The 27,063-nt window shown below is 46.9% G+C and overlaps 1 protein-coding gene across 1 annotated transcript in view; it reads right to left on the reverse strand.

Moving 5' to 3' along the window:
* Positions 1 to 1,755: 1,755 nt before the first annotated feature.
* Positions 1,756 to 27,063, reverse strand: part of ME3 (malic enzyme 3) — a 134,585-nt gene continuing 109,277 nt past the window's right edge. The window contains exons 7-14 of the mRNA XM_080375916.1: positions 20,013 to 20,122; positions 7,588 to 7,685; positions 6,275 to 6,388; positions 5,197 to 5,302; positions 4,448 to 4,590; positions 3,375 to 3,548; positions 2,858 to 2,956; positions 1,756 to 2,040 (exon numbers count right to left, since the gene is read on the reverse strand). Of these exons, the coding sequence (XP_080232042.1) occupies positions 1,879 to 2,040; positions 2,858 to 2,956; positions 3,375 to 3,548; positions 4,448 to 4,590; positions 5,197 to 5,302; positions 6,275 to 6,388; positions 7,588 to 7,685; positions 20,013 to 20,122 (1,006 nt within the window). The 3' untranslated portion in view covers positions 1,756 to 1,878. The remainder of the gene's footprint in view (positions 2,041 to 2,857; positions 2,957 to 3,374; positions 3,549 to 4,447; positions 4,591 to 5,196; positions 5,303 to 6,274; positions 6,389 to 7,587; positions 7,686 to 20,012; positions 20,123 to 27,063) is intronic.

Genomic DNA, 27,063 nt, shown 5'->3' on the forward strand with positions numbered 1-27,063 from the left:
TCTAAGCCACCTGTCAAAAAGCATCTTGACTTTGGCTTCACTGGTGGAGGGGGACGCCTTTCCTGCTGGCAGTGTTTGAAGAGAGACTGTCCGGTGATCATCATGAGACCGGCTGAGCACTCCCTGATGCTTCCAGGCTGTTCAGGAAAATTTCCTCTCTTTGTGCCTCCACCTATAAGGCATTTTCTCTCTCTTCACTTTCCTTTTTTTCGTTCTTGCCTAATATCTGAGAAGTTAGGCCCAGAAGCTGCACACACAGAAAGGCTGAGCCTTTAACTGAGCAGTGAGGAGGTGCACAGGAAGGAAAAGAAGAAACCAAGAGAAGCTCTGTAGGGACCTTCTGATGCAAAAGAAGTAATTGCCACCCTGCTACCTCTTTTCTCAAAAGCAGAGTTTTTTCCAGAAGCCATGGAAAAAGCAAGGAAACCTCAGTTTCCAGGTCTCTCGCTCAGGAAATGCAAGTGTTTCTCAGTGTCTCTCCCTGAACCTGAACCTCAACAGCTTTCTCTTTCTTTCCTTAGCTTAGGCAAGAAGACCTGCCTATGTGAGAAGCGTGAAAACTGCTGGCATCACAAGCGCACAGACATTGGAGAGGCCAGGGCTCCTCGGCAAAATGATGAGGTTCATTTCCTGGTGCTAAATGCCACTTACAGATACTAAATAAAGACTGGTAACCAGCCTTGGTCTTGCTGTGTGTTAGCGGTGAGAGCTGGGAAGGGAAGAGCTGCCAGCAAGTCCCTCTGTTCTTTCCCAGTTATGCTCAGGAACACTGTTACCCCACTGGGACAGTATTTGGCAGGGCGTGACAATTTTGCAGGGTTAGGGGAGGACTCCCTGGGACTCTGTGAGATGGAAAAACCCCCAGGAGGGTCTTTGGCTGATGGCAGTGCTCGGTAGCAAATGCAGTGATGCAGTGGAGACCCCCAGGAGGGTCTTTGGCTGATGGCAGTGCTCGGTAGCAGATGCAGTGATGCAGTGGAGACCCCCAGGAGGGTCTTTGGCTGATGGCAGTGCTCGGTAGCAGATGCAGTGATGCAGTGGAGACCCCCAGGAGGGTCTTTGGCTGATGGCAGTGCTCGGTAGCAGATGCAGTGATGCAGTGGGGTGCCTGTGTGTGGGTGTGTAGCAGGGGTGGTGCCCTGGTCTCCAGCATCTTCTCCCTCCCTGCATCCCTTGCCTTATATTCCCTCTAGAGAGCAGCCTGGACTGCGAAGGGGAGGGAGCCTGTTGTCCCCATGAGGCTGAGGGAGGTTTTGGGATTTGTTTCCAAGGGGAGGTGGGAGCACAGGACAGTGCCAGGCTGCACAGCCCATACACCAGCTTGGGTTGGATGAGACTCCCCGAACACTTGGGGACATTCAAAGGAGGAAAGGGTAGCGCTGCCCAAATGTACAGCTCTCCCAGGGCAACGCACGCACTTCCCACCACACCCGGAGAGCCACAGGCAAAGTATGGCCATCGTGTGTGAGGGATGATCACGCATACAACTGTCACCATGAGAGTGTGGCTCCGAGCTTCCCGAGGGCACTCCCACTAGGAACGGAACTGTTTTGCTTCTGAGGTGGCCCAGGTAGCTTCTGGGGCAGCTGGGCTGAGAGCTGAGCAGCATGTAAAGCAAACAGCAACACACAGCGCTGATGGACTGGGACAGGCTGCGGCCACAGCCTGTCTCTCTCCTTGGAGTACTGACTGCCCAGCTTGGGCTCCGTTTTATTCCCTAATGATATGCTCCCAGAGAGAAAAAACAGCGGCAAGTAAAAAACTACTTGGATTAATTTACTTTTATCATTCTGCAAGCCTGGAGGTGCGTTTGATATCAGCAATGATATGAACCATGGCAACTCGTGGTAAAAATGAGAAAACAGTTCTCACAAAAACTTAGACATCTTGTGTTTGCATGGCTGCGGGGGGCCACCTGTAATCATCAATAACAAACGAATCATAATCAGGGCTGTAAACGAGCCGTTTCACAAAGGCTTCCTTGTCTGCTGGCTCGGGGTACCAAGAAGCAAGACCATGCTTGTAGGCCCAGTCAACAATCTGCAAAAAGAGCAAAATGAGCCGATGCAACAACGTCAGCAAGTTGAAACCAGCTGCAGTTTGGCCCTGGCTATATCTTCCCGATTTCCTCCCCTCAAAATTGTGTCCATTTTTGCTTTTTTTCCTCTTTGTGCAATTCCTTGAGTCACCCGCACTTCATCCCTGGGGTGAGGGAATGCAAGCTGCCCGCAATTCCTGGATGCTTAGAAATGCACACCCCTGCCCTGGCAAAACGGCTGGAGTGTGCAATTAAAGGAGAGCAGCCCTTTAACCACCTCCGCTCACACTCTTAAGCTCCTCAGCTACACTGTGCATCCATCAGTTACTCCTAGCAGGCCAATGTGATTCTCCGTGGGTGTCCCCTGAACAGGAATTACAGATTTGATGTATACAGGCTACCAATGCCACAGTTAGGTAACAAGCCCAGATCTGGAATAGTATTTAGTACTTAGACCCTTATCAAATAACAGGAGAGGTTCCAAAATAGCAATTTGGAACCTAAAATCTTTTGGCAACTTGTATCATGTTTGAATTTGGCTCTAAACCTGATTTTTTGAAGTGCTGAGCACCCACAACTCCAAGTAATAAAGCAGAGCTTTGTGAGCTGTGAGGCACCCAGAATCAGAAGGTGTTTTTCACATTTGGGCTTTAATGATGGGAGAAAACAAAGCAGCAGTTCTGGCTGGAAAGATTCCTGAGAATCATTGCTTTAGGCTGTAGAATAAGTTGAATTAAAACAGCACAAAGCAAAAATGATGCCAGGGCAATTCCTGCTCTCCCTACCACGGGAAGTGGAAATAAATGTGGAAATACTCACTTTCACAGCAATTTTGAGAGACACCTCTCTGATGCTGTTCAAGGGAGGATAGAGTCTTCCTTCTGCAAGATTCTTCTCTGTCACCTGGGCAGCAATAGACTAGAAAGAAGAGAAAGGTAGTTTATGGAGATGGTCTCAAACTCTCATGGTATGTGGTTGAAACCTCAGCAGTGGCAGAGCTGGGACTTTCTCAATGGGAACTGCTGAACTATTCAAAATACATGTGTGCATAATACATTTCATTACAGACTTAAAACTGGAGCCAAAATAGTGGAAGTGCTGTGCCAGAGCAGCAGTTGTGGAGAAGGAGGAGAACCTTGCCATGGCTCCTGCACCTGTGTAGGTGCAATAGAAGTGTGAGCTTTCCCCGAGTCTGGGAAAAGCTGTAGCTTTTTGCTGAGGCTGTGCCATTTCCACTCAATGCATTGCCCCAGGCAGGTTCTTGAAAACACCCAAAGCAGGTGCATGTGTCTGTTACCATCTTTTAAAAAATATTAGTGAAATGCCAGTTGGAAACCTCTGCTGTGATGAGGAAGATATCATCAGATATGTGCCGGACTCCACAGGCAATGACTCCCAGTGCCACTCCTGGGAAGACGTAGGCGTTGTTTCCTTGGCCTGGGAAGAAGGTCTGTCCATTGGGCAGGGTTACCTTTGAGAATGGACTCCCACTTGCAAATATTCCCCGGCCCTGATCAAAGAGAGAGAAAGAGGCATCCAAATTCAGAAGAGAAATCTTGAATATTCCTGCTGCACACCATGATTTGTGCTCAGGGGACTCTGGTGACCAAGTGGAGAAACCTCCAGCCAGTCAGTGAGAGGCATCTCCACCAGAGCCATCTCCACTTGACATCTCTGGAGGGCCTGGTCCCCAGAGGCACAGCCAAGGCCATGGACAGGGCCACCGCGTGGGTGTTTGCACTGCCCAACTGCGAGTGCTATGAACTGGCTGAGGAGTCTCTCTCCCTTCTCTATCAGCCATCTATGGAGAGACTCATGTGGGATAAAGGTCTGGGGGCTGTGTGATTGCTCTAGCCAGCAGCAGTTGGTGGGGAGGGCAAAGTGGATAGTGAGACAAGGCCTCCTCTCTCACACCAAGTCAATGCACATGACGATAATTCTTCAGTGACATTGTGTCCAAGTTGGGTGATGAAACTGTTACATAAACAACTCGGACGGCAAAACACAGGGGACAGTCAACCTGGGAGGATGCGACATCTCAGACAGCCATGCGTGAAGGAGGCAAGCACTTTCTTTACAGGATCACAAAGTAGTTTGGGTGGCAGAGACCCAAACTCCTGCTCACAGCAAGGTCAGCTATGAAATCAGAATAAGTTGCTTGGGGTTTTATCCAGCCTGGTCTTGAAAACTTGCGAGGACAGAGACTGCACGAGCAATCTGGGCTCCTGTACCACCTCCTGGCCCTCCTCACAGTGTGAACATTTATCTTTACGACCAGCTTGAACTTCTCTTATTTCAACTTATACCCACTGTCATTTTTCTGCCCACCATGCACCACTGTGGTTTCCTTGGTACAGTCATCCACGGCGCACCCAGAGCACCCAGTTTCCCTATGCTGAGCACCAGTACCTCGGTGAGGCGGTAGCACTGCTCCGCTGTGCACTCTGCTTTACTTGTGGGGTTGCTCAGGGCAAACACAATGGGCCTTTCATTGAAGGCTGCCATGTCCTTCAAAATCTTCTCAGTGAAAGCTCCTGCAACGGCTGCAACACCTAAAACAACAACAGCAGAGTGAGATGGTGCTTTCTGACTGTCTGGCTTCAGTGCACTGGGCTGATCCCTCTGGAATGCCTCTGTTGGTAAATGAACTGTGGGAGGGAGCAGGCTCCATCTCTGGAGATGCAGGTGGTGATGCTTCTGTCTCATATTACGGTGAGATTAAGAGCCTGCCTCAAAATAAAGCCCTCTGCTCCTTTGGGCGCAGTGGGCATCAGTGTTTAGACCAACCTGGCTGCGGCAATGTGCCTCCCAGAGGCTCAGCACTTTGCTTTCAAAAGACTTACCTGAGCTGCCTGTTGCCGTCGTCATCCTGCCCACCCTGCCAGGGCCATGTTTGCTGCCGAGAGCCCCGGATCCTGCCTGCCCCAGCACCTCCCTCTACAGCCCTGTCCGGGAGGGCTCCTACAGCTCCAAAAGAGAGGAAGCCTGTGCCCCACAGCCAAAGGGGAAAGGATGTGGAGAACTCAACCGACAAAATGGGGGTAAAAAAAAAGCTCATTTCATCTTGACTTGGAGAGCAAAAGGAGGCCCTGGAAGAGAGACAGAGACTCCCCTAAGAACTGAATTGATGCAAAAAGGTCATGCTAAGGGAACTCCACCTATAATTGCTGTAGGCTTCACTTTCTGCACAACCTCTTCCAGCGTGTTCACACTGGGGTGGTCCTGGGCAAACATTTCTTTCTCATGGTTCAGGTGGCTCCTGCCCTGTGAGGAAAAAGGAGGAGTCAGACTTGGGTCTGTTGGCAAAAGGTGGAGACATAATGTAGTAACTCATCAGTTCATTTCACCTCTTGGCCCAAACCCTTCATCTCTACCTAAAACAGATTCCACAGAGCAGGAATTCAGCATCAGCCAGTCAGGCTCTGCGGTGTTGGTGTAATCATAGAATCACAGAATGGTTGGAAGGGACCTTAAAGACCATCTAGTCCCACCCCCCTGCCATGGGCAGGGACCTTCCACCAGCCCAGGTTGCTCCCAGCCCCGTCCAGCCTGGCCTTGAGCCCTGCCAGGGATGGGGCACCCACAGCTGCTCTGGGCAGCCTGGGCCAGTGTCTCACCACCCTCACAGGGAAGAATTTCTTCCTAATAGCTAATCTAAATCTAGATAAACTAGTTCCCCTCCCCCCGCTTTCTTATAAGCCCCCTTTAAGTACTGAAAGGATGGTAATGTCACATGGGGCTAATGTCTGCTCCTCTCACCCTCCAAAATACAGACTGTGTGGAAGAAGGATCTGGCTGCCAGGGCAGAGAAGCTGTACATACAGCACAAGTCTCCTCTGGCCTGAGGAGGGACAAGGGCAGAGGCTCTGAGGACCCAGGGAGTGCAGAGTAGAGCTGGACCAGGCTGGATCACCAAGCAGGGCACAATGTTGCTGTTGTAATGCCCCATATGACATGCAAGAATTGCAGCACTGCTGGACCACGGCCGGCAGCATATCCTACCACTTTAAAGGTCCAGCCCAAAGCACTGCCTTTAGGGCAGCCAGTGCTGCTAGTTCACTGTTGTAACCATAAAACCTAGTCCTCTGAAAGCAGGAACAGCTCTGCTGACACCCATAAAACTGCAGCCCTTACTCCAGGGCTGAGCAGGGGTCCACGGTATCAGCCTGCTCTGGCCTCTCTCTAGCTTGCAGGAGGTGGCCAGGGACTGGAGCTTAGCTCTAGAGACAAATTTACCTTCACAATCAGTCCCTTGGAGTCCACCATCCAGATTTTTTTTATGGCATCCTCTCGTGAAATTCCTTCCTTTTCCATGGCCATGAGAATGAGATGAGCTATGCCCATTGCAGCCTGGAACACAGTATATAAACACTTCATTGGGGTATCATCATCTTTTGGGTGGGAGGGAAAGATTTTTAATGAGAGATGTGTTGGGTCATCCCTCAGTGCTGCACAAAGCAGGGAGGCTTTCTGCTCCATGGTTGTACAGTGCCATGGCACGGGGCAGGTCTTAGCATTGTAGGTGCTGCTATAAATAAAAAACCCCAACAAAACAATTGTCCAACAGAACAGGCTGCCTGTAAGGCTGGAGCAGCGGAGGTGGTACCTTGACAGGCAGAGGCTGTCTCTGTCATTTAAACCAGCTGCTGCAGGGGAGGAAAAGGGGCAGACACTGAAGAAATGTTGGTGACGATGCCAGTGAGGAACTCAAAGCAAAGTGGAACTGCTGCATCTGAAGTACTGCCAAGAGGCAAGTCCTCTTCTCCCATTCCTGCCTGAGGAAGCAGCCCCGGACAAGCTGTGTGTCTCAGTGGTCCTACAGCTGTGCTTGGCCCTCCTGCCCAGAGGGGGACTAACAAGGCAGGAGGGTCTCTGTGCCACAGAGAGAGTGACCAGCACAAACATGTCTGCCAGGAGGGGTGGAGAAAGGGAACTATCAATCTTCGTTTCACAGAGGGATAGCCAGCTGTCACAGGTGGCTGACAGCTGAGCCAGGACCTGGACCAATGCCTTTAGTCCGCAGTCCAGGCTTTAGAGACTTGCTCTTCCCCCCCTCTCTCTGAGCAAGGTGCCATACAGACTACTCGACTTCTGCCATGGGGGCAACATGACTGATGCCCAAACTGAGGTTATGTTCTTACAGTTCTTTGAGACTGAATCCTTTTTGACTCTGTTGCTAAAGAGGCTGTGGTTTACCTACGATAGCACCCCTGAGGACTCAAGCCAGCCTCCTTAATCTTCCTGCAGCACCCCGCCTCATCAGGGGCTTCCCTCATGGTACTTAAAGCCCCATTGACACAGGGGCAGCCTCGTAACACCCAGGAAGTCTGCCCACGACTCAGGGGCCAAGAGGCCACTGAAGGATTGTTGGTGACTTCTACGCAGCGGCAAGATCCACTTGTGGGGCCCACTCTTGCCCAGTGGCAAGGAACCTGCCTCTGTGCTTTGTTTTCACGAAAGCCAAGCCTTGCAGGAAGTGTCATGGTTGACTTTTCTCTCTAAATTTGAATTTAGATCATTTTTAGGAACAAACTCAAGAGCATTCTTACCTCTCCCGCTCCCTGGAAAACAAACTTATGGTCAGAGAGCTTGTTCTTTGTGATCCTTAAGGCTGCAAAGATACCAGCGACTGCAACAGACGCGGTGCCTGAAAAGAGAGAAACACCATGAATATGGTAAATGGATTGTCTACCCCACTAGCATGCTGTACCTTGTGGAAGGAACCATTCCCCTAGATTGTGTCACTAAAGGATCAGAGTGCCTTCCCTACTCTGAAACCTTAATCCTCAGAAGACGCCTGCAAGGCAGGAGAACACCAATGTCCCTCTACATAGAGTCAAAAGGACACCAAATCCTTGAACGCCTGAAGTTAATACCAAACTCCCAAGAGTTTAAGGTTCATGTGACTTGTCTAAGGTCACCTAAGGCATCTGTAGCAGAGTGGTGGTCTGAAATTGGGCACCCTTGTCACAAAATCCTCTGTGATCATGGAATTACCATCCTCTTCTCCTCATTTACCTTCACAGCCCAGCACCACCTTCTCCTTTTTTACTTCCCTAATACTCTGATACCCTGACTCAGAGCCATCATCTCTCGCTGCCAAGCATTACAGAGTCACTGAGAACATGAGCTGGTCCCAGATTAGTGAGAAAGTATCCAGTGTATGGAGAGCAGAGTCCTGCTGTTACAGCCACTGTGACACGTACAACTTTGCATCCATCGAGAGAGGCAGATGTCTAGACTGAACCAGCCTGCCCTCACCCCACATCAATCACACATAGTATTCATCTAATGTCCTATTCCAGGTGAAGGAACACGGTGGGAAGAAATCAAGTGAGGCACAGAGGAATGAGCATTCAGGCACTGGTGGTATCTCAGGTCACCCGGGCAAGCTGCACACAAGCGTTAAAGGTGAGCTAGGAATGAAGGAGACGGTTTTATCACAGAATACCTCGAGTTGGAAGGGACCTATAAATATCATCAAATCCATTAGTTTTACTCCTCAGCATTTTAAAAGATACCAGTTTGGATGCACCCCAGCTCTGATGCTGTCCCCAGCTCTAACGCTGGTCTCTCCATTCTCATCTTCAGAAGATTTGTGAGAAATCAGGGAGTCAACAAGTAAAAAGCCTTGTGTGGGAGGTCACAGGTGGGGCGGACAATGAACCCTTTTAGGTTAATAAAACCCGATTTCAGCAGATTTCCAGCATTTCCTCTTTTCCTGCCCATTTAACCAGCCAGTGCATCAGGGTTCCAGTCAGCCAGTCCTTCAGGGAGACCCCCTGCCTGCAGGGTCCTTGGGGGCTGGGGTGCTGCCAGGCATCAGTGCACAGCCCGGCTGGGAACAGAGCAGCTCAGGAGCCAAGCACGACCACGAGCAGTGAAACCGGCAGATGGTGCTGCCTCATCTGTCAAGGACCCAGAAAGTACATTCAGCTTTACCTGCTGCGGCTCTTGAGCGCAAAAGTCACGGATGAATTAGAAATCTACTGGTATATCATGTCACCGGGGAATTATTCACTCTCTCATTATTTCCCTGCAAGCAGGAAACCTAGTGGGAGCACAGGTACTGTGGCTGGGAAGTAACTTTTATTGACATGGCTTATTTTGCTTAAGGAACCTATATAAGCTCCTCTGACAAAGAAAATCTTTATTGGCCAGACCAGAAGCATTTATCGGTACCATTAGCTCACCAACATTTTGTGTTTGTAACTCGGATGAGTTCAGTTCTCCCAAATTTAATCATTAGTGTCACCTAAGAGTGATTCTGGTTTAGCAGAGGTGGTAGCGGCCACACTCCTGCAGCAAATGTTAGTGCTGTGGTGTCCGTGCGCTGGGATGCTGGTACAGAATGGCAACAGCAACATTTCTTACTCACGAGGGCATCGCAAGCGTCTGTGTCTTAAACACAACATGGACTAGACTAATGGCTGGTGGCTTCGTGAGCTTCTTTCTTGCAATGAATCACTTGAGACACTCGCTTCGGCACCAAGGATAAATTCCCTTCATTAGCTCAGAAAACAGTTTGTATCATTTCCAGACCAAGACCATCTGAGTTCGGTCAGTTTAAGAGTGAGTTGATAGAGATGGAAACGGCCCCTGAGTGCTCTGCTGCTTCAGTGTTAACGTGTCCACTCAGACAACTGAAGGGTGTATAGGAAGGATTTCCCCTTGCTTCTGCACCAATTCTCTGCCTTTTTAAGCTGTATTTGTATTGAGTAATGTATTTGCCTGGTGAAATGCCACGCTATCGGACTAGAAAAATTACAGAGGAAGATAATGAACATCCAAGATATCTAAAGGAACACCAGATAATTGCCTAGTTTTAAGACTTTGCTTTTTATGGGTGTCACATAGCTGGCCCATGCTTATTCTGTGTATTTTGGGAAGTATCTTGGCTTGCTGCCATGCCAGATGCTGAGGACAGGACTCCTCTAAAGAAACATGTATGATCCTGCTCATGCTGAAGCAGATACCTGAACTGAGTCAAATGAAATGCACCGTGAAAGCATCATACCACCACAGATTTTTAAGAGAGACAACATAACAAGAATACATGTAAACATCTCTGTTGCAGACATCTGAACGGTGAAGGAAGGGATCCCACCCTGGCACTGAACTGCAAAGAAGTGAGGTCCCACAGCGGTCAGCGATGCCAAGCTTGTGACGTGTAGCAGAATATGAACCTTTACATATATGCTCACACGTGCTCACATGTTATCTCCCAGGCTTACTTTGCACAGAAATCCCCGAATCCTCATGTGGGTGGGAGTGGGGAACTGATCAGAGGAAAAAAGCCAAAATGGAACAATTACAGTGTGACAGTGTACGTGTCAGGTTACAGCATTAGCAGCAATAGATGCCTGGAAAGTATTTAAAAGAAAGACATGTAACTGGAGAAATATCTTGTTTCTCTTGGTCGAGACCCAGGCAAAATGGCTTTATACCCTATGATTGTCAAGAAGTCTGGCAGGACATCTGCAAACCCATTTAAATGGAAAATGCTCACAGGACATTCAGCAGAGGGACTCGAGGTCTTTTAAAGACGTTAATAGCAAGAATTTGAGAACTGAGGTGACGGAAAGAAAGGGTGCACGGCCGCAGTCTGCAGAGCAGCGTGCACTCTGCAGAGAGGAGAGCTGTGGGACTGGGTGTGCCATTACTCATCCCCTTGCACTTGTACTGCAGCTGACTAACAGCAGGACTCTGTTCAGCTCTGCCATGCCTAATCATCTTCCTCTCTCACCAATGTGTTTCTAATCCCTCCACGTCTCCCAGACTGCATCTCACCCCCATTATTCAAGTAACGAAATTACTGTACCTTGGCCTTAGCTCAATATTTTTCTTCGATAATTACAATTTCTGAGCATGGAACAACAGAGCATCTCTACGGAGGGGAGTTAACAGCTGGTTCATGTAAGGAATTGGCTAATCATTGCGCTTCAGGTCTGAAAAGGCCACAAAATGAGACTGGGTGGGGGAAGGCCAGGACCCCTCACCATGAGTTCTGGCAAGAAAAAACCCACCACGCTTCAACATGTTGGTCTATCTACTCTCCTAAGAGACTGAATGCTGCTATTGTCGATAACTACTTCCCTAAGTAATTAGCGAGAGCCAGCTTGGCTGGTCCGTATCTGAGGTGAGATATGGAGGGACACAGAGAGATGAAAGGAAAATCCTTGTAAATCATCTTGTCTGTCCAAGGCTCAAAGCGAACACTCACCATATCACAAAATAGCAAGCAGACCTCAGGAGCCTCTCTGGGGAGTCCAGAGCAACAGGACCAGTTAGGAAAAGAGGCATTTCAGACTGAAGTACACTCAGGAAAATGGCCATCCCCACAGGAATTAATCTCTGATGCTCAAGCACATTCAGAACGTTGTCAAACGTTAAGAAAATCCCCTCCGAGGTTAATTCCACTTGCACTAGTGTAAGTAAGAACAAACCCCAGTAGATGTCAGTGGAAGTACACTGGAGCAAAAGCCGGGGGAAAGGATCTGCTCCACCGCTTCAGGAGACTGCAGGGATGGAAAAGGCTGCAGCCCAGAGGCACCCATGCCCATGGACCTCACCCTTCCTTCAGAGTGGGGAGCGCAGACAGAGGGGCGAGCAGCTTCCCACATGGAATTTTGGGCAGCGCTGGCATAAGCACAACAGGGGACGTGCTGCCCAGAGCCCATGTCAAGGCTGTATTGCGTGTGACAGCACCCAGTGCCTAAGCAGGGGACATGGGGAGAAGCAGGGACCCTGTGGATGCTTGGGGGCAGGAGTCCCCCCATGCTGAGGACTGGCGCTGCCCTGTCACCTGGTCTAGGTGCTGGCTGAGGGGCAGAGCATCACCACCCTGCCGAATCCTTCTGATAGCAGCAGCGATGGGAGCATGCAGCGGCATAACTGCCCGTTTCTTCATACAACACCCGTGTGGGTGATTCCCCCTGCTCCACAGCACACTGGTGGAAGAGATAGCCAAAATCTGCCTGATCTGTTATTTTTTACCCTTGCCTTGCCTGCTTACACTTTGCTGCAGCAAAACCATGCCAAGACGAGGGCCCAGGGAACTGCAAACACCAGTTTAACAGCTACAGCCACGGGCAGCCAAGAAAATATATCTGAAGTTATGGATGCAGAGAAAGCATAGGGCTTTTCCAAAGCCTGGTTCACATTAATTCCCTGCAGCAGTTCCGCCTGTTACTGGAAAGCAGAGTGGAGCGCATCCAGATCCACTCCAAATAGACAATCAGAAGTCAAACACAGCAAAACTGAAGCAAAAAGCTGCTGAAGCATTTGCAGCTCAAGGTCTTCGCCTCCGTGGCTGTGGGCTAGTGTTACCTTTCCCCCAAAGGGCCTCTGTAAAACATTAAGAAAATAAACCTCAGAATGGTGTGAGGCGCGTCAGTAAGAACAGCGGTAAAACACAAAGCATCAACGCTCAGGGAAGGAACTCGCTTTTTCCACTAACAGATTTAGGGCGACCTAACCCAGAAGAGGTGGTGGTACGGTGAAGAGCTGTCTTGACAATGAAGACGCAGAGCTCATCTTAAAGTAGATGCCTAATGCAGGTCATCTTCAGGTGCCTGTTTTTAATCCTTCCACTGTAAAGTGCTTGGACTATACAGTGCAGTGCCTTAAACCCACGCTGCAGGGCTGGCCTGCAGCACTGCCCTCACTCCTGCCTGCACGAGTGCTGGCCAGCACGCAGGCTGTGCCATTGGGCACACTGAACCCCCTCGTCCACTAAGGCAAAGGCTACCAGGCAGCTGCCAGCACTTTGCAAGAAAGCTTCCCCATCCCCATCAGCAGTGGAGACCCTGTGGATGCTGTTTTATACCAACAACCTAAACCAGGTCAGAGCACAGCCTTGTTCTATCCATTTTGCCTCCTTAGCCTGTACTTAAAAGATCGCAGAGAGCTTAACACAGAGGAGATGCGTGCTGTTCTTTACTGCAAAGGAGAAGCTTGCCAAGGCATCCAGTGAATAAGAAAAACAGCAAATAAGAGGAGAGGGAAGGGAAACCAGTTTTACAATCCCCAAAATGAAAGGAGACATGGGATGGATCTTTAGAGCTCTGCACCACTAAGCCCAAGAAACTAAGGCCCATCTACACCCAGGAGTCCACACTGTTCTGACCGGGCTTGTTTAGCGGTCAATGTGTGATTAAGAGACAAGCCTAGGATAAAAAAAAAAAAAACAACAAAAAACCCAGAAAACCTGGCCCTTAAATAGTTAAGATAGTAGGTAGCATCAAGGGAAAATGCAGAAGCCTCCTCTGCTGCAGGGCACAGCAGGTCCCAGAGCCTTGTAACGGTGAACCCCGTACGGGACTGAGAACATCTCCACATCCATCTTCAGGCTGGGTAAATCCCCACCGGGAAAGCGTGCTGCTCAGGAGCTGCCTGGCAGGACATAGCCTGCTTTGTTCTGCGGCACCGTATCAACCAGCGCTCCCTTCCCATTGTGCTTCCCCCCTCTTTAGTTTCCTGTGATGATTACCGATGCGTTTTCCACGCCAGCTGAAACAACAAAGTAAGATACTGTACCATTTTAATCTGCTGAAATGAGTTAACACCGAGCCAAAACCTAGCGTCGCCTGCTTCTCACAGCACATGGAAACATGCCTGCAAAATAGGCCACGTTTGCACAAGATTGCTTTCTAACTTGCGCAAATGTTTGAAGCCACTCAGATTTGCGGCGCTGGAGTTGGCGTGTTCCCAACCGCAGCTGAGGTCTGGGAGCGGTGTTCCTCCAGGCTGAGACACCGCTTCCCGAAGTGTCCTGGAAAGGTTACAGAAAGGTTATCTACTGGGATAATAGGAAAAGGGCTGGTGGGTCAAGAGATATTTTGAGGCTCATCAGCAGTCACATACCTGTCAACAAAGGGGACCCATTGCTCTAATGTTGGAAAAAGACTCAGAGAGGTTTTGCGAAAGCGATGACCCCGGGCATTGCCTGTAGACTACTTTAGTTGTGGAGGGACTGTGGAAATACAAAAGTTTTTTTATGTGCCTTTGTTGATTTGGGGTTTCCCATCTTGAAGTGCCTTGAAGAAATCTCATTTGCGTGTTGTAGGTATTCAGGATTTTAGAAATCCTGTCTGTTTACAGTGTCTCAAACTGGATATGGATATATCTGAACACTCGGACTGGTGGTTTGAGAAGCTATCAATGTCATACTTTGTATCAGGTCTAGTTTTAAAAGACTGTTAAAAATGCCCAGAGCCAGGAGATAGTAAGCTTTATGCTTCTGTGTGCTATTCTCTCTGCCCTGCCCATATGTGTGAAAGGCTTTTGAATGACATGATTAGATACAACTAATGAAATAACATGTTAGAGCTTTCTTCATTTTTCTGCAACTCTAACTGAACAACTTCTTTTGCAGAACAACTTCTGCTGATCAGTACCGAGTAAGCAATCTACACCTGAAGAATTCATTTGATATGTGAATATGTGGGGGTTGGGGGGCGGGTAACACACTGATCAACCAGGAGAACAAACTTTCCATAGTAAAAATAAGCTTGGAAGAGATGCCTGGAGGTCACCTAGTCTGATATCTGCTTAAAGTGGGGCTAGCTTCAAAATTAGAGTAGAGTGCTTAGGGCCTTCTTGAAGGATAAAAGTCCCAAAGCTTTCTGCACAACTTGTCCCAGTGTTTGACCACTCTCATAGTGAATAATGTTTCTGTTCTGTCCGATCAGATAACTGAACCATGACACCGAAGCATCTCTGTTGCAGCATAAAGATTTCAGCTCAGCAAGCCGAGCCAACCAATTCCAATCACAGGTTGATGCATCTGATCCCACTTTTGCTTAGCCCAGGCATAAACCCCTGCTGATTCTTTGGTTACTCAGTGCACATCTTTGAAGACTGTGCTGGAATTAGACCGGCTTTTTTGCCACAAAGACAGGGAGGCACATGCACACAGAGCCCTAGTCCCATGCTGAGAACCTTAGGTATGCAAATTTACTGGGTTTCTGTGGACTCCTGCCTATTTAGCAGGGATTATTCAACACATCCATGAGACCTGATGAGATGCATCTAAAGATGCTGAGGTATGTGCCCAAAGGCATTGTGAAGTCATTCTTTGAAAGGTTTTGGTAACTGGAGAGATTCCTGACTCCCCAAAAAGACAAATGTTACACCCATCTTCAAGGAGGGCCAGAAGAATCCAGGGATTTTTAGCTCAGTAAACCTAACCTCAGTATCTGGGGATTACAAAGCAAGTCTTCTGGAAGATGTTTCTAGGAACGTGAAGGTGACTGAGAACAGTATGGATCTCCCAAAGCAAAAGAGGCCTGACCAACTCAGCTGCCTTCTACAATGAGAAAACTGGCTATGTGGACAAGGACAGGGCAGCGGATGTTGCTTTCCTTGACCTGCATGAGGCCTTTGAAATAATCTCCCACAGCATCCCTGTAGTCAAACTGGAGAGACGCAGACTGAACAAGAGGACTACCAAGTGGGTGAAAAAGTGGCTCAGCTGCTAGGCTCAAAGGTTTGTGGTCAGTGGTACGAAGAGGACAATGCTATTTAAGTTCTATCAACAACCTGGATGGTGTGACAGAATGCACCCCCAGGAAGTTCAGGGATGATTACAAGTTGGGGATAGCGACTGATACTCTGGTGGGTGTGACTGTAATTCACAGGGAACTCAGCAGGCTGGAGGAATGGGTTCAGGGAAACCTCATGAAGGTCAGCAAAGGCAAATGCAAAGTCCTGCAGCTTTGCAGAAGAAGACTTGGGGGTAATGGTGGACAACAAGTTGAAGATGAGCCGGCAATAATCCCTTGTGGCATAGAAGGCCAACAGCCTGCTAGACCGCATCAACAGAAGTCTAGGCAGCAGGTCAAGGAAAGTGATCGTTTCTTTGTATCGCAGAACTTTTGAGGTCATCTCTAGACTAGCATCTCCAGTTTGGGGCTCTCAGCACCAGGAATATATTGACAAACTGGAGCAAGTCCAGAGGAAGACTGTAAATGTCACGAGGGTGTACAGAGGACTGTGGGATCTGGGTTTGGTTAGGCTGGAGAAGACCAAGAGGGTAACGAATTTCTGTCGACAACTACTTAACTGTTTGTAAAGAAGCCTGATTCTTCTCAGAGGTACACAGCAAAAGGATGAGGGGCAATGAACACAAGTTGCATCTAGGGAAATTCCAATTGGATATTAGGGGGGAAGATGGACAAGCAAGATGAGAAAACTTTGGAACAGGTAGTACAAAAAGATTGTGAATATCCGTCCTTGCAGATATTGAAAATTATTTGGCTGGACAAGGCTCTGAGGAAACCTGATCTAATGTCAAAGCTGGATCTAAGTTTGAAATCACCTTTTGTTTGAGTGAGGGCTGGGTGACGCCCAGAGGTCCCTTCCAAACTAACCTCTTCAATGATTTTATATATTTTCTTGTATGAAGCAGGAAGCCAGAGATGCCTGTCCCAGGGATTCACAACACTTGACACCTTTGTAATACAGACTTTTCAGTCATCTACTTTCTTTTTACCACTGTGCACAATTAAGTGGAACAAAGTTACAGTAGGAAGAGAAAGAGCAGAATCTAAAGCGTTCTCACGTCCCTCCAATTTCATACGTGTTTCACCGCCTGCCCTGGCGCTTTACTGGAAAAAAAAGAAGTGACAATCAATTTTCTCCTGTAGAGCTGCAACTGAAGCTGTTGCCCCTTGCATGAACCCAGGCAGAGCTGGGAAAGGACTGATGTCATCACCCCCATAGAGGAAGGCGAAGCATTCCCTTCATGGGGAGCTCCCACACGCGGGCACAGCGAGCCCGCTCCCGCCAGCTCCCAGGCTAGCTAATGGCTTTCAGAATAAGAGCAATCACCTCGTCTGGGATTGTGGTACCTGGCAGGAGTCCCACTCAGCATCAGCAGGCTGGCTCAGACTGGAAGGGGTCTGAGTCACTTTCAGTTCTGTGGGGTTAGGGCAGATTTGGCAATACAGTAATTTGTGTCACACAAAAAAAGTAGGTGTTAACAATTTAAACTGCTTTCTGTTCGTGTGGGCACTGGGGCAGCACCAGGGATGCCTAAGGGAAATCAAGCGGAACAAGTTATATGCTCATCCCACATCTCACCTCTGTGTGTGTGTGTAGGCACATTGCACTCAGAGTCCCACTAACCAGTGAGCAATGAGTTTAAATTAGTATAGCTCAGGCCTGATCTAACGTACACTGTGCCTAAGATGTGCTTTTAAATCAATATACTTAAAGCAATGCCACATCATTCAGGCTTCAGGAGGTCTGCTCCTGCTCGACTTGAGGAAAAGTAATCAGGCCTGCTTCAACAGGGCTTTATATAATTCTCACTAATAATTTAAAACACAATTTGCATTGAACTCTCCCACTTTTTTAAGTAGGGGAGTCATGAAACACTGGAGTGTTAGAAAAGAGAGAGCCTGAGGCAAAACCAAAGAACAGGAGGGTGTAAGTGAGAAAATGGCAATTCCTACCTTTCTCATATCGTCTGGGGATACAGAGGGGTATATCAGGGCGGGTAAATCAGACTACTCATCCCAGCTTCAACTCCATTAATCTCTGACATGACTCCAAGACCAGAGTTAACTGTGCAGATCCAAGTTACTTCAGCTTCCCGTAAGTCCTCAAAACTCATTCCTGACTACAACTCCAGCTTGGAGTTCCCCATTCTTTCTGACTGCTACATAAAAAAGCCTGAAACAGTGCCTTCCTTCCCTTGATTCATCACTTGTCTGTCCAAAAGATCCAAAAGATCTGTCTTCCCTTACCTACAACTGTGAAACCAGTGCCAGCTAGATGCTTCATTTGAGAATATAAGGGAGTTTTACTAGTAAGAGGTAAAATCCTACTGTTTTAACAGGTGGGACTCCAGAGAATTTTCAGGGGACTTGACATCTCCCATGCACCATGACACGCATCTAACCGGGGGGAAGAAGACAAGGTCCATTTTATGGCAATGCTGCTTTACAGCATCATCCTGGATGTGGTTTGCCTCTCTGGGGGGGTCATTTCCAGAAACCATCTCAGGCATTCAGCTATGACCTATGGCCAAAAAGCAACTATAAAAAAGATACAGTCTCCTGCTTCCCACTCATAATCTTCAGCTTTACTTTAGTATCGTCTTTTTCTTCTGTCAGTTGAAGAAACCATTCCAATTCACCAAGAAACCCTTCCAATTCATGCAGGTTCCCCCAAGAAAACCTACATCGAGGGCCATATATCTGCCACATCACCTGACCTCTCTTCCTTCTGACTGCTGAGTCCCCTTCCACTAGCAGAGAGAGCAACTAATCCAAAATAAACCTTTACATCATGGGCTTCTCATTATGGGCTTCATCTGTACATCTCCTGAAAACTTTGAGTTCTTGGTTCTTCCATTCAAGACTACAATTAAAAATGTGTCTTCTGTGTTCTCTTTTTCTGTGCTTCTCTCTCCACTGAAAGTTTTTCTGGGTGGCAAGAACACCTAATGCATCTTCTTGTACAGGCGTTTCTATCTCACCTTTTCTGAAATGCCTTAAAGCTCCTCTGCTTCTAAACCCTCTTCATGAAAGTGCCTTTGAGCAGGACCATGCATCTCATTATACCAACCATATTTCCATCAGCCAGGGTCTTACTCCTTCCTGTGTCATGACAGATATTAACAAGCTGTTACACGCACTGAAAATATTGCTAGATGGGTAGCAGATGCAGAAATAGTGCTGGGAAGTCTGCTCAAACCCGAGCCGTCGCTGTGTGAAACATGACACTGACATTTCTGCCAGTCTCTTTCAAGTACAAGTGAGGATAAGTCCAACTGAGTGCAAATAATTAAATCAACAAACCTTGGAAATTTCTGCATGTTGCAAGCAGGACTAGAATAAAGAAGAAAAGATGAAGGGACTTGTGGATAACTGGCTAGCTGAAAAAGGTCACATAGCCATAGTCCAGCTGGCTGGACAAAAATGCACATCGCTCTCAGCTTATCTGAAGTAAAGCAAAAATACACTGTCCTTGGCTGTTCTTGTTACACATAACAGGAAGATTTCGGTGGGAAAAGAATGTTACAGGTGGGAACAGATAACTACAGAACTGAAACTAGGGGCGGACTTGGTATTTAGGCAACTAACCAATAATGAGCTTAACTTTTTTAATATGTATGAGCTAATTATAACAAGGCATAAAAGGTGACTGTAAGGGACAATAAACGAAGTCTGCTGATCACTCATATTGAGTGACTCTATCTTCCCTCCGTCGCAACAGGGACTCACAGAGGAAAACTGGTTATTTGTAATCACTCGGGAAGATGCTGTCCCTGCTGGATAGGCAAACAGCCCTTCCAATGGTTTAAAGCAAAGCCAGTACCAGACCAGGATGCCACCAATATGCAGCTTGCATCCCTCTGTGAACCTGAGCAACTCTGTTGACTGCTGATCCTCACAGCAGTCTGGGAGGCATGCTGGTTATAACTCCAGGTTTGCTGCTGACATTTCTCTTTGGTGCTGGAAGAGTTAAGTTAACCGCTCTAGGGGAGAACATACCTGTTCTCAGATTACGATGGAGTTAGCATCCACAGAGAGGAAAGAAGCTGGTTTACCTTTTAGTTTGTGCATGTAATAATGAGGATAACAATAGGACAATACCAGGATCAGCTGCTGACCACCTGGCTCATGGAAACTGAAAGCCTTGCATAACTGTTAAATTGTCACCATCGTTTTAGCTAAATTATAGAAAATGAATGGAACTCTCTAAATTACCTTAATCTAAAGCACATGATCCATTTCCTCCCTTGAACAACATTTCTGCAGTGAACAGCTAAATTCCTAAAATCAACGGAGACTCACTTGTCAACTTAAGACTGCTGTGCTCGTTCTTATTTTCAAATGCTTATGTGTAAACTCTAAACTTTATTACACATCTGAGTATTGTATAATAAACAGTCTTCTGATCTTAATCACCTTTTCTCATGACAAGCTGAAGGTTAAACTTGCATTTTCCTAACAGTACTTACCCTGAATATCATCATTGAAAGTACAGTATCTGTTGCGGTATTTATTGAGGAGACGAAAAGCGTTAGCATTAGCAAAGTCTTCAAACTGGATCAGACAATTCATGCCGTACCTGCAAGTTAAAAGGTAATTAAAAATGGTTAAAAACATTCTCACAGTGTAGGATGATAGATACATCTTTCACTGGGACAACAGAGCTAGAGACTCTAGTGTAGAGATAAAAGTATCGCAAGAGAAATGCATCACAGTAACAGCAAACAGGATCACACCCTTCCATACACTCAGAAATGTGGAGTCACCAAGAATAAATTGTATTCATAAATCAAGGGGGGGCTTCCTAATATGTATTCTATACCTATATCTATCTATCTATCTATCTATCTATCTATCTATCTGTGCATCTTTGGACTATCAGTACGATGAATTTTCAGTGATGCCTTTACCAAGGAGCTTCTCAAAGAGAAGGAGATGCTCTTTTGCAATGGATATTGCAGCTGCCACATCACAATACGTCAAATCTGACTGCAAAGGGAACATTGGTTAAAGGGACACAACCAAGCGCCCACTTCAACTGTAAGTGACCAAGAGATGAGAAAAAACCTGCTTGTAGGATTCCATGGACCGAGGGCTTCATGGTGTGATTTCATAGCTGCATTTTTGTGCTTTGGAAATGATTCTCTCCACTGAGTTGCTTAGCAGGAAACCAGCACACAATGACAGCTAGTGACCCATAGAGCGAAAAGGCAGGAAATAATTGCAAACTTTCCATAATTGTCCAGTAATATCAGGGCAAGTGTGCAGTTTCTAAAAATTGGGTTATATTCAGACTACTCCATATCTATACACTTTCAGCACTTGGTATGTCTCTAGGCTGCATTAAAGCTTTGTGAATAAAGTCTAAAAGAGCCATAAGTACTCTTCTATCTTGCATAAATGTTACAGGGCAGTGGGAGAAGCTCAGGGAATGAGTACTGAAACTATTAGCAACGTCTGGGTTGCAGGCAGGTGAAAGGGCTCTGAATAGCTGCAATTTTAGAGACTTGAGCCTCTCTGGGACTGTGAGCAGTGCAGGGGAGCATCACCTTACATACCTCCCATTCAGACTTTCCTCCTTTGCCACTGAAACCTCAGGTAGGGGACACCTCTGCTTTAGACTAGAAACTGATACTGGATAAAACATGCTCTATTTGAGAACCGTGGCTCCTGTCATGAAAAGTTCTTTTCACAGCACTCGCACTGCAGAGTGCCAAGCTCTCCTGAAAGAGCCTTGAATTTTTTATTATTATTATTATTATTTTCTATTTCAGGTATGTCTGTCAGCAAGGAGACAATGATAAGCACATACATTGTGCTCCTTTATTTGTTCCTCATGAGAAACTCTTGCTTCATAAACCCTCTGGTCTCAAAAAGGGAAAAGGGTTGGCTCTTACACTTGCTTCACATTCTCTGTGCTTGCTTTTAGAAAAGGACCACAATGAGGACAGACCTCTCAGCAGGGCCTGCAGCTGTAGGACAAAGGGGAATGGTTCTAAACTAAAAGAGGGTAGATTCAGACTAGATAAAAGGAAGAAATTTTTTACATTGAGAGTGGTGAAACACTGGCACAGGTTTCCCAGAGGTGGCAGATGCCCCATCCCTGGGAACATTCAAGGTCAGGCTGGACGGGGCTCTGAGCAGCCTCATCTAGTTGAAGATGTCCCTGCTCATGGCAGGGGGGTTGGACCAGATGACCTCTAAAGGTCCCTTCCAATCCAAACTATTCTATAATTCTATGAATGATTTTAGAGCCGTGTATGACTCTCTTAGATACAAAAATTTCAGATTCAACTCAACTCCAGTTGTCTCCCAATATCCTACTAAGCTTAGTATTTGCAAAATAATATTAATATTTGCAAAATTTTCAATGAAAAATTAGGTGCTTGGAGTCTTTGTTGAATCAGGGTCACAGAAGCTGTGGAAATTTTTCTCTGGGGTCTGCAATGCAGTGTCATCCCCAGAGGGCAATGTCCACTGCTGCTGTCACCAAAGAGCAGCAGAATGGGGCATGTCCACCTTAGAGAGCCATGTAGGCAGCGATCACTGACTGCACACAGCACAGCTCCGTGCCAGAACATGGTGCTGCTTCCTTTCTCCTGGGCACCATCTGGCTCTCTTCAGCTTCTCCTTTGCTGATGTTGGGAATGGATGTGGCACACCTGCAAGGGAGGACATGCCATGGCAGGTGGCTTTCTTCCCAGCTAATGTGGAATCCAGTGACTGAGGGCATCTTCAATTTATCTCATGCAATCTGGGTACCTTTCTACTATCTGGGCACCATCAGAGATGGACTGCCATGCCCAGTCCCCACTGTATGTGCACCCCCTTGTCTCTCCTGAAAGAGAACACAGTGCTGAGGGGTTAAAAACTGCTTTCAACATTAGCCTGTATTTATTGTGTGCATTTGATAGCTCCTACTTTATGAAGTATACTTACTCCCCACCCTGCAATGTCACAGTCCACTAAGCCTTCTCTAGGTAGACAGAGGCAGGCATGACTGGTCATACTGGCCAGAAAGGCAGCAACTTCTTGCCTTGTTTACTATGCTCAAAGGAGCAACAAAAGAGCCCTGTGCAACATCCCTGTTGTAATTGCACCACAACTCTCACCCTGAGTAGGGAGGTTTAGGCATGGATTTTCCAGGGGACCAACAGGCCTTGAAATTCAGCAGAATCTAGATGCTTAGGTGGGGCAATTCCAGCTTGCCATAATTCAAGGGGGGAAAAAGCCCTAAAAGAGGGACTGAACAACCGTCCCCCTTGGTTTTGTGACTTTGAACAGGACAGATCCTTTCCTTCACCCTATATGACAGGCCATGTTACATGGCTCGACAGCAAACTGGCGTCTATTAAAATCTTGTGTTTCTTTTTATAAGATGCTCTTAATTTGTCCCCAGTGTGCTGCTAACTGCAGGTTGCACTGAGTATTTGAGGGACAGACTACTTATGTACTTTAAGCCTCCCCACTGCAGATTCTGGCAGCTATGAAGCAGAGATCCAGTATCAAAATTTCTAAAAAGCCGAGCAACACTTTGAAAAGCAACAGATTAAGAGTCCCAAGTCACTTTTTCTCTGTAGTCTTGGGAGTCAAAATGAACACTGTGGATATCCAAGGAATCTGTGCAAATAAACTACAAAAAGTGCCTGCAAAAATCAGTTTTCTAATGGACAATCCTGTTACCCATCGATTGAATGTGTGAGGAAAACATGGCTAAGAAGGAGATGACACACCATCCAGATCATCTGCTAACATCTCACAGCAAAGAATTACTAAATCTTTAAGCAACTTCAGTTGCTATAGAAACTATTTTTCTAACACCAGTCTTATTATTTATTTGTATCGCCGAGGAAGTAACATTACTGACCTGCTAAATGAAATCAGTGATCTCAGTCAGCATTAATCTATGTGTGACCAACTCTCTGAAGAGCATAAGGGTAGGTGGGTGGGTTTCCCTGGCTACAGACTCAAATTTGCAAGAGTATTAACCTGAACACTTTTTTCCCCTCTCTTTTGAGCACAGAATTCTTTCTTCACATCACATTTGTGGTCTGCAGCATGAGAGTGCACAGTCCCTTCTGGTTTTGCTTTTGATCATTTTTTATGAAGCAGAGCCCAAGGAAAGTATGATGCCCTATAAAGACCTCATTTCTCTTCCTGTCCCTCAGTATGACAGGAGAATGCTGGAATGCAAACTCTTTTCACTGACCTATTTTATTGAAGATTGTTTTCTTCTTCTCCTCTGCAATATGTCCACTGAGCTTTTAAAAGTATAAACCACATTTCTGAGCTTATGTGTGCCTTTGCATAATATGAGAACCAAAGTCTTCAATGATAAAGGTCACAAATTGGTCACGGCAGGACCCTAAGACCAGATGCTTTAAATGAAAGAACCAAATATTTCAGATTCACAATTAAAGAGGGGAATGTCAGGATGATGAACCTAGTCCTCAACGGCTACCCACCGTATTGGGGTTTTGAGAGGACTATAAAGAACTTGTGCTGCTCAAAGTCACTGAAATTAAACACAAATTAGGCAGCCTACTTACTGAGCCATCTTAGAAATCCACGGGTTAATGCTTACTGCTCTTTCCTAATGGTACTTTGGTGGCTGTGTGTGATGCTCCTTCTTATGATGACCTGAGCAGTCTAAGGGTAAACTTAGCAAGGAGTATGAACAAAACGGCTGCTGGGGCCATCTGCAGTAACATCTTTGTGAGTATCAACATGATGAGTCAGTTCTACTGTCCTTCCTCCACAGCACAGTAACTCACAGGTTGAGTAACCTGCTTCATCCCAAGGGAATTCAGAGCACTTTAAAAAGAGCATTTGGGTGGCATCCAAAAGTAAAATGTAGCCAACTTGGGACTGGAGCACAGAAGTGGTTTAATATGTAACAATGCTAAAAAAAAAAAATAAAATATCCAGCTCATGTGAGAAGGTGGAGAATACTTGTTACTGCAAAGGGAAAGGGCGGCCAGAGAGCTGCTACTTGTACTGGAATTCAGCCAGCAAAATGCAGTGCAAAATGGGATTTCTTCCACTACCTTTACGTATCTAAAAGCTGGCTGGGTAATGCCCAGCTATACAACTCTGGCTGCCTTCTCTGAGGATGGAGAGAAAGAGGCACGTCCAACAGCAACTTCTCTGAGCTAGTCTAAGTGGAAAATGGAAGCAGATAACATCTCTGGAGATGCCTCATTCTCCACAGTTTCTGCGAAGACATACTAAGACGACCAACTTGAATTTAGATGTCTAATTTTAGACACCTAAATTAGGAGAGATAATCTAATGTTATCTAATTATCACAGCTGGTTAGGAAGATCTTAAATACAAGTCATGCACCCTAGGTCACTGGCCTATCACCCTTTCAACTGCAATGCTTTGCTGTCCTTCAAAGCCTGTAATTTCTTTGTTGATCTTCTCTACAGAAATTGCCCTGCTCCGTCCCTTCTGTACGGTATCCAAGTGATTCCCTATCAGCATACATGGAAATACTTGAGGATAGAATTAATTATACTGGCCAGTCTCCCCCCATTGTAATGTTTTTAAAATGAAAACTGGATTTTGACAAAACCGCTTCATTGGAAACATTGTGGTTCCCATTAAGAAACCAAAATTAATGATTTCTTTTGGGAGGAATAATTTTTAGTGAGGTATGCTTTTGTCTAACCAGCTAAGAAATTTTGCTTAGTTTAACTTGTGACATCTGATGTGAATGCAGTCCCACTTGGTACACCCACACTTGCCGTCTATAGGTGCAGGACGCCTTTTAATAGAGAAAGCAATTTTAAAGAGTATTTGAACACAGATTTCTGAAGATCCCCTCGAAGAAATTTAAAAATCCTTAAATTTGTAGCTAGAATTGAGGGTGGCCCTGCAAAGAGATCTTGAAAACTGCTGTGGTAGGAAGAGATTCCTGAGGTCAGTCTGCTTGGCTTGTTGCCAGTTCTCATAGATTCCTCCATGCTTCAACTGATCCCTGTGACTCATCTCCTAACTTTCAGCTTGGAGCCCGAAGGAGAGTTTGAAGCCAAAAACAGCAGGTCACATCAGGACTGAATAGTTTCCAATCCAGGAAAGGCAGAGCCAGCTAAGGGTCACTCCCTCCAGTAATCTCATGCTGACTGTCAATGACTCATGTCTCTAAGGCGTTCATTCTACCACAGAACCACAGAATCATAGACTGGTTCGGGTTGGAAGGGACCTTAAAGACCATCCAGTCCCAACCCCCTGCCACGGGCAGGGACCTTCCACCAGCCCAGGCTGCTCCCAGCCCCGTCCAGCCTGGCCTTGAGCCCTGCCAGGGATGGGGCACCCACAGCTGCTCTGGGCAGCCTGGGCCAGTGGCTCACCATCCTCACAGGGAAGAATTTCCTCCTAATAGCTAATCTAAATCTCCCCTCTTTCAGTCTAAAGCCATTCCCCCTTGTCCTGTCACTACCTGCCCTTGTAGAAAGCCCCTCTCCAGCGTCCTTGTCGGCCCCTTTAGGCACTGGCAGCTGCTCTAAGGTCTCCCCGGAGCCTTCTCTGCTCCAGGCTGGACAACCCCAACTCTCCCAGCCTGTCTCCACAGCAGAGGGGCTCCAGCCCTCTCAGCATCTTCACAGCCTCCTCTGGACTCGCTCCAACAGGTCCATGTCCTTCTGCTGTTGGGGGCCCCAGAGCTGGACACAACACTCCAGGTGGGGTCTCACCACAGTGCATTAGAGGGGCAGAATCCCCTCCCTTGACCTGCCGGCCACGCTGCTTTTGATGCATAGGATACAGTTGGCTTTCTGGGCCGTGAGCCCATATTGCTGGGTCGTGTTCAGTTTTTCATCCACCGATACCCCCAAATCCTTCTCCACAGAGCTGCCCTCAGCTGCCCTTTTGGGGACATGCCTGACCAAACTGACCCCTAGATGTGGCCAGGTATCATACAGCAGAGTACTGCTGGGCTGATCAGAAGAAGAAGGATCATGCTAACAATTTTACAGTAAGAATAGCCTTGGGGCACTGGCCAGACTCAGGTGCTGGTGGTGTTTAACTTGCTAGAGTGGACTTTGGTTTTCCAATCCTAAATGCTCATCACTTGCCAAGCATGATTTTTTTATGATGGCAGTCTCCTTTACAGAAAATTTCATTTTTCTTGGAAATCAGAACTTTGTTTTCTGGTGTACCAAGCAGCAGCAAGAAGATCTCGAGGACAAGGGCAAGGACAATTTGGTTGTTCTCTGCCTGGTTTTATCTAAGACTATGAGTAGGAGTCGCAGCGCATCAAAGCAGATCTCTTCAATCATGAATGACTGAAAGCAGTGCTATAAAATGCTAAATTCAGACAAGGATTGGAACTTCCTTCTTGTGATTATTTCCATAAAGGAACTGGACCTTCTTGCAAATACTTTTTCATGCATGTAGGAATGTTTAATACTCTCTGTTCATGGTAGAAAAAATGCCCTTTTGATACTGGTCAGTGAAGACACTGTACAGGTCCCCAGGCCACCCCTGAAGTTCTGACTTGTGCAGTTTTGGCCAGAT

This window comes from Falco punctatus (assembly GCF_963210335.1).
Source record: "Falco punctatus genome assembly, chromosome: 2".
NCBI lineage: Eukaryota > Metazoa > Chordata > Aves > Falconiformes > Falconidae > Falco > Falco punctatus.